At 34.5% G+C, this 12,249-nt stretch overlaps 1 protein-coding gene across 1 annotated transcript; it reads left to right on the top strand.

The window, feature by feature from the left end:
- The first annotated feature begins 2,351 nt into the window (after positions 1-2,351).
- Positions 2,352-7,654, top strand: RHF2A (RING-H2 group F2A). The gene is given in 10 exon segments (XM_086569785.1): positions 2,352-2,569; positions 2,756-2,896; positions 2,979-3,025; positions 4,062-4,124; positions 4,213-4,321; positions 4,432-4,690; positions 4,693-4,822; positions 4,929-5,036; positions 5,201-5,564; positions 7,322-7,654. Coding segments are annotated over 9 exon segments (1,173 nt in total). The 5' UTR covers positions 2,352-2,563; the 3' UTR covers positions 5,511-5,564; positions 7,322-7,654.
- The last annotated feature ends 4,595 nt before the right edge of the window (positions 7,655-12,249 follow it).

The raw sequence follows: 12,249 nt of genomic DNA, 5'->3' as shown, positions 1-12,249 counted from the left end.
ATATGATTCATATTGTGAAAGATCTCACTAGCTAAACCAATAATGTCACCTATACTCCTACATTTTATGAAAACTCATTGAAAAGGAGAGACAATCTTATTTATATGAGCTTTAAGCATATTAGCTATAATCTTATAACATAAATTATATAGACTAATAGGTCTAAACTTTGACATATGATAAGAGTTAAAGATTTTAGGAATTAAAGTAATAAAAGTTTCATTGAAACTAGGGTTCATGCAACCTTGAGTAATTTTTTTTTAGCGCAATCAATAATGAAAGGACCAATAACATCCCAACACTGTTGATAGAAACAGTCATAGAAACCATTAAGTCTAGGGGCTTTTAGAACCCCCATATTCTTAACCACATTCCAAATATCTTACCTAATAGAGCAGCCAGTGAGAATTTCATTTTCTCTGTTAGTTATGCAAGGAGAGAACAGATTAAAAATATCTTTATTAATATCAGGTTCATCAGAAGTATAGATATCATAAAAGTATTCTTTAACTGCAAGTTATCTTAATGGGGATCGATTGATATCGTTTTTCCCAATATTTATGTTTTTTCTAGGTTAGAAATTGTGTCTTTATTGTGTCCTGTACCAATATATTAACCAAAATTGATTATACAATTGGGCAGTTATACGTGGGAGCATAGTTCGGGATTTTGGAATTTTTGGAATTCGATAAATCCAAAAACCGAAATCTATTAAATTTCAACCTTATTATATTTAGAATTTAAATTTTTTTTGAAATTTTAGATATTTCGACTCTATATTCGGAATTATGGTTTTTTGGAAAACTGAAATTCCGAGCAGAATTCAGAGTTTCATTCGGAATCACAAACTATGCGTGGGAGAAGAGGAATTTATAGGTTGGGGTACAATCGATCTTCCACTGTGTGAAAGGGCAGTACTGTGGAATGTAGAAATTTTGACTTTAAATAATGTGGTCTTTTGCCCCTTTAACACGGGGGACACCGAAAGCAAAGAATAAAGAGTTTTGGACTTGTCCGAGACTTTGAGTGCTCTTCTTCACGGGTATGTTGGACCAGAGAAAAAGTCTTCCTTTTGAATCTGAACCGGCCCTCCACTTGCTGCTTGGATTATACCCCTCTTTGCTAATGTGGTCATTGTGGTGTGTACAAGTGTCAAGCATTATTTGCATCTAGCCACCAATTAATAAAAACATATACTACATAACGATTTTAAAACATAGAAGAAAATAGTGGAAATGATCGTTCGTCAAGTTGTCCGAATGCTTATATTCATACTGTTGGTTTGCATCTCTTGAAATATAATTGATTGCGTCTCCTGAGTCCTGATACAAATCAATAGTGGTGAGTTTGAGAGTCGCGATAGTGGAAGCACATATTTTCTTAATTCTTGACCAAGAACACATTATTTTCGCACTAAACGAACTCTCTTATCTTGAAAATAATATATAACCACTACCCATAACCAATCAACATCAACTGTTTGTAATTATATGGAAAGAATTTGACAAACATAGTTGGGCTCCACATTTTCATAGACCCTACATCGGTAAAGATGGGTAATTAACACAAACACAAGCACAAAAACAAAAAAGCAAAAAGCTAGAGTGATTTTAGACACACTCATAAAAATAATTTTATGTCATAATTTTAAAATAAATAAATAAAATTATTTTAGACACATTATATTCCTATTTTTTTTTCATTATGCGTACCCAAAACAAAACAATTTATTTATTAAAATATATTAAGAACCCAATACTTAACTATAGATATTATAAGTTTTTCATTTGTAATTGAAAAATAACAAAAATATTTTTTTTTTTTCTATTAAAAAAAATAATATTGATTTTTTCTCCAATAACATTTTCTTTAGTAATATTTCTCTCACTAATAAATATGCAAGCACCTATTTTTAATTTGAATCAACCATACCAAAATAACGGAGATGAATACCAACCTAATTCTAATGAGAATAAAAAATAAAAAAAAAAAAAATAAAAAATATTAATAAATAGAGAAAAAAAGAAGATTGTCGGAAAAAAAAAAGAGTTTTTTTTTTTTTTTTTGTCATTATTAAAAATATTCTAAATTATTTTGAAAAATATTATTGGATTGAAGTGATTGTTACATTTGTTAAGTACCACAAAAACTTTAATTAGTTATTGGGTACAATAGTGTTTTTATGGGTGTGTCTCTAAGTCTCTGAAATCAGACAAAAACATTAAGGAGGAATCAGACATTGAGACCCTCATCTGAGACACTCAAAACAAGGCAAAAAAGGACAATAAATCCACGTTTCTCTCACGAAAACCAAGTAACCTACATACGTGACTACAGTAGTATAAAGCTATAGACTAGTTTTGTGGAAAAAGGTGATCATTTTATTTCACCGTGTCTCTGAAATCAAGGCTCTGGTGGGGTTATTATCATTTTCGCTCTTCACTACTCTTTTAATTTTTGGGTGTGATGGGCATCGAGTTTTCAATCGATTCTTGAATTTCTATCTTGGGTCGATTTTTCTCTCGATTTATTTAACCCCTCAATTTCCCCATCATCTCATCTCATGGAGGTAAATAAACTTTCTTTATCCTTTTTTCAATTGAAATTTCATTAATTTCATGATTTTTGAGATTTTGTATGGTTGAATTATGTTAAAGGTGTTATCTTTAGTGTTTAGGATGAAATATATATATATATGATGTTTAATAGATATGTTAAAGGTGGTTGAAAGTACATGATTTTTGGGTATTGGTAGGCTTCGGGGATGGATGAGGGCAAGATGAAAGAGAATCATTTGACATCTGCTGCTGCTTTTGTTGAAGGAGGAATACAAGATGCATGTGATGATGCATGTAGCATTTGCCTTGAAGCTTTCTGCGATAGCGATCCTTCCACGGTATACCGTTTCCTTATTTATAAGTGCGTTTTTATGTGCAGTCTGAGAAGTTTTGAGAACTAATTTTTTTGTTTATGTGCAGGTGACTTGTTGCAAGCACGAGTTTCATCTTCAGTGCATTCTGGAATGGTATATAATCTGCTTGTTTATATTCAAATTGGAAACTTTTTGGTCTTGTTTTTGTTATGGACTTATGGAGACCACGTGATTTGATAATTTCATGATAATTGGTCTTTTTACATGCCTATTTGTTTAACTTTTCCTACATAAATTTTTAGCTGGTTACCTAAAATACATGATCTCGACGTATACTTTTGCAAATATGTGGTTGCAGTGTCTAGACTACTGACTTCACATTCACTCTTTCGGCAATCAGGCCTCCTCTGTAGTTTTGTGGAGGTTAGGAACTTAGGATGATATAAGTACTTGATTCTTGTTTTTACTTGCTAGTAATGAATTTTAAAGGGATTTTCCTCAGATTCTCAGGGGAAACTTTCCTTCTTTTTACGGGCCAGCAGAAAAAGAAAAACATTGCACCTATGTGGAACATTATCTTGTCCTTCAAGGGACAAATCATTAGCTTTTGATAGGTCCGTGTGCACTTGATGAGTTGCCATGATACACATCTGCAAACCATTGGTATCATTTCTTACAATGATGAGTTGGTTGATTTGTCGTTGTGCAATAGGTTTTTCTCCTTATTTTATTTATATTTAATATTTCCTCAAGTTGAAGTTGATTAGGCGGAAAGCGTGAGAGTCCACTTGTTGATGTTATTGCATAAGTTGGATCCAATAGAAAAATTGAATTGCTTAGTTTTAATATCACTGCCCATGAGTAGATTTTCACATCATTGCATGCGTTACGTAGACTGATCATGGCGATATTGGCAACAGTAAGCTGAAAGAGTGGAAAGAAAGAATGAAATGGACTGGTGTACTTGGAGGAGTTTGCAAAATAAGCTCACGGTTACTGATCATCAAACCACAACAAATTAAAATTAAATGCATAGTCCTCTTGTATTCTTCATGTTTTTGACTACCACAATTGTTATCACCAATCAAAAAGCAAGATAAAGGAAAAGAAAATACCGTTTTTATTGAAGTTAATACTGGTGGAGCATAAAAAGAAGTAATATTGTATCTTTGTTTTTCCCATGTTATAGGTGCCAAAGGAGCTCACAGTGTCCCATGTGTTGGCAATCAATAAGCCTGAAGGATCCCACCTGGTTTGTACTTGTTTTCTTTCTTTGATCTTACTTTATGCTAATGTTGGGCTTACCATTTGTGGGAATTATCTCTCTGCTTGTCATGCAGCCAAGAATTGCTCGACGCTGTGGAACATGAGCGAAAACTTAGGTTTAATCCCCCACGAAATGCTACAATATTTCATCATCCCGCCCTTGGAGAATTTGAGTTACAACATGTCAGTGCACTTTTTCAACTGCAAAGCCTTTACTTGTTTGCTTCTTATAGCCTTTAGAAGTAACATAAGATTTTGTTTACATTCACTTGTTTCCTCCCTATTTACTGCAGTTACCAGTTGGGGTCAATGACTCTGAACTTGAAGAACGTATAATCCAGCATTTGGCTGCTGCTGCAATGGGAAGATCACATCACATGGCTAGAAGGGAGGGTCAACGGAGTAGGTCAACTGCTCAGGGTCGCCCTCAGTTCTTGGTGTTCTCTGCCAATCCTAATGCTTCTCCTACCAGTCCAATCTCTTCCCCTCCAGATCAGGGAGGAAGGAATGAACCTGCTCCCACAATCACTTCAACTAGTCTATCTACTCCACTTACACGGAAAGAGAAGAAACCTCACAAGGCATCCCACAATTGCTTCATGCTCATACTGAACCGAGTCCTGCCCCTGCGTCTGGTTCCAGTGTTCTGGCTTCAAACCAATCTAGGTTTTCCATTAATAACAGGTACAAAAGAATGAAACCCATTGCTTTGATACTGATGATTTCGCACTATTCAGTTCCCGAATGCAACTTGATCTAAAGATTATCTTGCATATCAATTTATTCATAGGAACTCTGCTAGTCAATCTTCTCCTATTAATCAAGATAGAGCAGGACCATCTGAACTCCAGTCCATCTCAGAATCTCTAAAATCTCGATTTAGTGCTGTCTCCACAAGGTATAGTCTGTATGGAGATATTTATTTTTTCTTTTCTTTACCCTCTAGAACCTTGCTTATAGTCAATTATATTTTCCATTTTTGTTGTGGTTAAGATACAGGTTTTCTTTGTCTGTGTTTTTTTTTTTTATTAATCCCCCCCCCCTCTCTCTCTTTAATTACAGATACAAAGAGTCGATTACAAAGAACACAAGGGGATGGAAAGAGAGGTTGTTTTCCCGAAACACTTCCATGTCTGATCTTGGCTCGGAAGTTAGGAGAGAGGTCAATGCTGGAATTGCTAGTGTGTCTCGCCTTATGGAGCGTCTTGACACTAGAGAGAATAGTAGGGTCACTGGTTCTTCTGGTTCGGATAATTTGGTGGATTCAGCTACAGAACCGGATAATCAGAGAAGTACTGAGACTCATGTAAGAAACCCTTTGAATGATAGCAATAATTCACCTTCTTGTGCTGCAAGCTCTGGTCAAAATTAAGTTATCATCGATTATCTGAGCAATATTGTGCCTCCTCAGCATTTCAGCTTTAAGGTGAGTCTAGTTATATTTGCTTCAATCTCTTTATTCTCTATTGATAGTTTTACAGAGTATTCACAATATGAGTTTATTAAGAAACTAAAGTTTCCATTTTGCCGGACTTATTGGCTTACTAGTCTGGGACGTTTTGGTCTTGTTCTGTTTGGAAGAATAATAGTACACACATACAAATAGATTGTACCAAGATGTGGCTACTTGTTTTTAGAAAATAAAAAACACTTGTTAGTTGGGAATATTTCTAAAAATAGGTGTCCACATCATTTGGTGCACACTATTGGTACAATCTCTTGGTATGCAGTCTGGTTGGAATGCATTTCTGTTCTTTGTGAAAATCATGTATAACTAATTATTCAAGGTTTTCAATAAATTCTCTATTGTTACTAGGCTAGCATAGTAGCATGCAATAGAAAAAACTGTAAAAGTGAATTAATTTTGTAGCCATGTAATAGTCGGTTTTTCTTTTGCCATCTAATGCTGGAAAATGGAAAGTGACTATTGGTGTCTAACTAGGTTCCATAATCTCATGACAAAAAAATAAAATAAAATTGTGCCGATGTGTCTTGCATTGTAAGTGTAATTGGGAAGACCATAATTTTGTGAGTCTCTCTCTCTCTCCAGTGTTTCAGTATATGATAGATTTAGCAGACTGCTATAGCTTTTTATTACCCCCCAAGTAGGAAAAAATTAAGATTTGAAAGGATCTAGAGTGGGGTTGGTGCACCCTCTTTTGGTGAGTGAAGTGATTTAACAGATTTTCACGGGGATCAGTGAATAATAGCCAAGTTACATTGACTTGGATACGTGTGTCCATATCCGACAGGGATGCAACGTGTCTGACACGGTGAAATTTCAAAAATTGAGGTATATGACATACAACATGTGTCCGTGTTGTGTCTGGCACGGACGCGTGAATATGTATCCGACACAGGTTTTTTGTTTTTTTTAATGGCATGTCCAGAACTCCAGATAAGCTAGAACAATAGGCAGACCTTGCTGCAAAAAAAAGAGAATTTTTTCACTTAATTGCTAGACATAATGAAGTCATCTGTGCTGTCATTGAATATGGTGTGATGTACAGGGGTTCATCTTTTTGGATTCTTCTGGTTGAGGAAAGCACTTGATTTATGCTGGTTTAATTATAAATTGGTCCTAGACTGGCTACAGGTTATGCTGTCTCTGGAACTTGGGGAGTTCTACAAGGTGTCCTACCCTTAGAGTTTTGAACTATTGCGGTCTGAAAGATCCTCTTATTGAGCTACATTGGGGAGTGACATGCAAGCTCTCTCTAGAATTCAATAGAGTATCCTTGACTTAAACACTTAAACAATCTTATTAGTTGGTGGGATAGAGATTAAGATGGGCATTATAAGTGGACATGTGATTTATAAATCTAGGTCTGATTATCTCTTTTGATTGATAGGGCAGTGAGTCAGTGACTAATCAGTGACTGACAGAGCACCCTGGAGAAAGTTGAATTGTGGAAATTGTTTTGAAGGGCATGATTTCACGTTGGTTGACAGTTGTATGTGTGCTCAGAGAGCTTCATTGAGTTCTCAGAGTTTGATCGCCATTAGCACAAGGGAGCATAACCCTAGTATAACCTGAGTTTGATAGCCATTTTTGTGCTCCAAGTTCTGAGTCTCCAATCTCAATAGCTCTTGAACTGATCCAAGTGCTGTTTCTTAATTTCCTAGGAAGAAAAACCAACAAAAAGAACGACATATTCTCAACTCATTGTTATTAATTTTCAGGTGGGACCCTTTCTTTCCCAGGAATGGTATGCTGAGGACGCACATTACTTGCTTTCAGGGCAGTGGCCAACTATATTTTCAGTAAGACGCTTGAAATAGAATTCCAAATAACTTTCGGACTTGCTATATACCTGTATAGTTGTTTATACTCTTATTTTGATGTATCCAAGTGTAGCAACACTTACCCTGGAGAGACACTCTGAATAAAGTGCAACGGCTAAGATTGTTAAAACTGAATTGACGGTTTCGTATCAAATATTTATATGAACGCTAACTTATATCGTTGTACGGTCCTTTCTTCTGTGATATGAATTATAGCCAACAGATTTATTATATTGTTATCAAAGTCACGCCTTAGGATATACTGTAGTATGATGATTTCTCAACTTGTTTGTACTTGTATCAATTCTGTGACTGCACGATATTGCTAGTGATTTTGAAGTGGTGTGTTTTTGGCGATAATATAAGTTATAAGACTACAGGCTTTGTGGTATACTTGGTATGTATAGAAATACTTTGCCTGATAAGTACAAGAAAATTGGGAGATTATAGCCTCTTAGCCTAGGCGTGGAGTGACATGTATTGTCATTGGCCGATTTTAGGCATCTGGGTTGTGGAGTGTGATTTTGTTGTTCAACCTTGCGGCAACATTGGACCATTAAAGATTTCATTTTACTGGTACTCAAAATTTAGATCAATTTGCTCCCATGCAACAGTTTTTGGTTGATTTCTTTTAAATGGGTGATAACCGATAACAACCAAACCGAAATGGTGATTAACATTGTTAATCCAAATTCTCAACTGAAGTAACTAAGGTAGTAAGGCACCCCAAGTCCCAACATACATGATACAGACAATTAGATATGAAATCCTTGAATACTTTTTCCTAGAGACATTCTGAAAGGACACATTGTTCGCCAGTAACTTTGCTATAAAAATTGATACATCGAAAGATCTGAAGTAAATCTAAAGACATTCATACAAATCTAAATAGGTTGGTTGGTATAAAAATTACTGGTCCCAAAAATGCTTCTGAAGCAAACAATACTGCGACCATGTGCTCAATAAAGTCTATTGAAATCGATGTTGGTGAAAATTTAAGCGTGGGTATGGACATAGTTTCTTGGAAGAGATGCTTTCAAGTTTCACACTTTCACCTAAGGAAAGCAGGAAAGGAGGAGTAGACCATGTCTTTGCCTAATGTTGTTGACTGTGTAAGCATATTCAAAATCTTAATATCTCCGGCCTCATTCAATGAACCGTAAGATGGTTACATCCAATTTGTGAAATTCTTGTGAAATTGAGCAGACATGCCAGTATAAATCTAGTGTACAGGTGTTACTTTTGAAGAGGGAGTTGACATCTTAAGGGGAACTAAAACTCTGGGCCTAGAGGCTATTAGTGGACTTACATGCTTCGTTGTATACTGGCTCAGATACACTCCTAGACAACCAAGGGCCCATTTCTTTTTGGTTCCTTTTGCATGTATGATGCATGCTTTGGACTTGGTATGAAAGATAATAAAAATGAAAGAAACACAGAAAGAACACAAGTTATATGAAAACATTCGTTTATTGAGAAACTAGAATTATTAGAGAAAGATAACTCTGAAGTCTTGAAGAAAATTGGGTAGAGCATCTATTCCTGAGGAAATGGTATGAGTCTTTCAGAACCATGTGTTATACAGACTGAAAGTGAGAGAATAGGTGTTCTTGTTCCAAGTTGCCTTTTGTCTTTTTCTTACTTTCTAATGCTACTCAATCAATCTCTTGAAGTAGAGGTCAAGCAAGCACCCCAAATGCGCAACAAATGTGCTTTTCTAAGCTTAATTACACGTCTAATTGAAGTACTATCAGTGTTTAAGTTCATTATGAACAATACTTATTTTGTTAAATTGGAACAAAAAAAAACTGTTCTCTAAGCTCAACACATCTAATAAAAGTAAAATCAGTGTTTGATATCATTTTGAAAGACGCCAGATTTGTCAAATTGCCAACAAAAAATTATTTTCTAATTAAGAGGAATTACACGTCTAATAAAAGTGAAATCAGTACTTAAGATCAATGTAAACAACACTACTAGAATTGTTAAATTGAGACAATGAGAGTGAGCTGAGCAAGTTTCAATTAATACTCTAGCTTGTTAGAACTTAGAACCACGTATATACCGGTATAAGTAGGAGGCTAGGAACTAGGAACCCACCACTTCCATCACTTCATTTTCACAGACCTACATTTTAATGATGATCAAAAGTCGAATCAAGTGCTTATTTAGATTAACAAAATAATGTGATTTCGTGGGCCAATTGTACACTGGTACCACTCTTTAACAAAAACTTTAACTTATATTGCCACTTAATAATAATAAGGGTTCCTAATAATAACTAAAGATCGACTCTGTTCCACGTAGCAGTAGATCTTGATCAATAATTGCTTAAAATTCAGAAAAAAAAATCTATCGGCCCTTTACTTTGTTACTTTTCTGTTGAACAGATGTATCATTGTAGTTCGATTTGGTTTGTTCGGCAGGCGCATATATAGAAAGAGAGATATATAATATGCATATTATTGTATAATTTTTTTTTTGACAAAGATCTTATTGTATGAATTGCTTGGTGGACATTATTTGGTCTGTGATTATTGTATGATCATGTGCCATGCAAGTTGCAAGCAACGCGACACAATCCTCTTTCTGATTGTGAGCATCTCCGTGCAGCTGGCTTGGAGCATTTAGCATCGTATTAAAATTTTAAACATATTTACTAATCTCGTCGGAAAAGTCCCTTCAACAAAAGTACTATATACTAGAAGGTAGAACCGTGCATACGCACCGGCTATTTTTAAAAATTTGCTCAACAATCATAACAAATCGTAATTTCTATTTTCGTCGCTAACCTATTTTAATTTCCTAATAAATTGTTTTAATCAAGTCTTAAAAACCCATTTTAATTTCTTAACAAATTATTTTAATTATGTTTTAAAAACCCGTGTTTTTTAGTTGGGGGAGGGATATCATTTTAATTTAGAAATAAAGAGTTTTTATACTACTATTTGAGTTTTGGTTTTAAAATGAAAAGAGATTTTCGTTTGAAGTTGGATTCTAAAAGAAAAAGAGTTTCCCGTTTTAAGTTAATTATTAAGTTGATAACGTTAAATTTTAATAGAGTTCGAAAAATACATATTCCTTGTGGGAGCTTTAATATTAAGATATAGATATATACAGAGAAGTGTCAAAATGGCCCTCAAACTCTGAGCGCCCGACCCGACCCGGCCTATGGGCTGAAAAACTCTCAAAATGAGGTCATCATACATTCGTGGGTTGGGTTTACCCGGCCCTCAAGCCTTTGAGGGGAGGGTAAGGGCCTAGACTTTGAAACTTAAGCCCGACTCTCATTGGGCCCTCAACATTTATTACATATATTTTAATAATTTTTTTTTATAATATATTTCATTTTAACATTAATATGTTAAAAATCACTTAAAAGAACGTTTATCTATTAAGTTTGCTAATCTTATCATTTCATTATAATATTTTATGAAATAAATTTAACTGATCTTAATTGACTAATACAACTTTAACAAGTTTTTTTAGTAGTTTGAGCGATGTAGTAGTAAAAGCGTTAAAAAACTTCCTAAAGTAACACCCTCTTGTACCTTAGGAGTAAAAGTGGCGGGCCTGATTGAAGTGAGGAGAGTGATAAAAAAATAGATATATCAAATAAAAAATAAAATAAATATTAAATATGACATGAATTATCACTGATTTGCTTAGCCAAACTTTAAAATTAATTTTATGTGATTGTAAACATAAAACTATTGTAGTCATTTAAAAAAAAAATCTTAAGCAATAAGTAAAGAGCAAAATAAAACTCGTATCTCTCAATACAATCTAGCTCAACTTCAATAGACTAAAATAATGAACCGATCGAATTGAGTCAAATGAGTTCTTCATAAAATAGAATACATGATTCAATTTTAGAATCCCGTAAAACTTCATTTAAAATTTAATCCATTTTTATGTCTTCTCTCAATCCATACAATTTAACAAAAACTAGCCAAAATTAAGTTTAAAGTGTACTTCACAATGAAATTTATTAAATTTGTACAATTTCTTATATCATACAACAATTGGATCGAGTGTAAATGTGTCACGTATAGCAAAAATTGTAAGAAAAAACGAAAAAACTGTAATAGGTTAATAAAAGGCCTTTATTTGTACCAACAAAAAGTGCAAAAAAACACAAAAAACGCCTTATGCGCTTGGTCAATGTTACCTTGACTACACTAGTTTGAAGGTTTAATTGTGAAGTGCATTCAATTTTATCATTTTTAACTAATATTTCTAAATTTATTTTGTAAATTAAATGTATAACATAGTATCTGACCCTCATGTTTGGCCCTCAAGCCCTCTCGAGAGAGTTGAGAGACAGGTAAAGGTTTCGAGATTTAAGTATTGGCCTGACCTAACCCGACTCTCGAAGTAAATGAGAGTAGGGCTGACCCGACCTTCAAAACATAAGAGCTTCATTGTTTGTGCGCCAGGCCGGGCCATTTGACACCAATATATATATATATATATATATGCAACTAAATGTTGGCATATTTATATGGCTAATAAATAGGTAGAGAGAAGGTTTGGACTGTGGACTCTCGAAAATGTTTGGCATTATGAATTTATGGTATGCACCATACAGAAAATTTCAAGATGATATAAAAATAAGCTAAAAGATGACGGGTTGGGGCTGAGTTAAAGTTGAAAAGGCTTCAAAATTTAGGCTTTGACTCTTCCCTCGAAGGGAGTCCAAACCAAACTACAAGGGATGACTTTTGAGTAGGGCAGGAAATCGGGTCGGGTTTGACCCGAATATGACTTGACCTGAATAGTTTGGGTTCAGATCGATTTTCACATCGGTTTATTTATTCGGGTTT

This window comes from Coptis chinensis, chromosome 7, assembly GCF_015680905.1.
Source record: "Coptis chinensis isolate HL-2020 chromosome 7, ASM1568090v1, whole genome shotgun sequence".
Taxonomy (NCBI): domain Eukaryota; kingdom Viridiplantae; phylum Streptophyta; class Magnoliopsida; order Ranunculales; family Ranunculaceae; genus Coptis; species Coptis chinensis.
The sequence above is the reverse complement of the archived record's forward strand: the minus strand, read 5'-3'. Positions and strand labels throughout refer to the sequence as shown.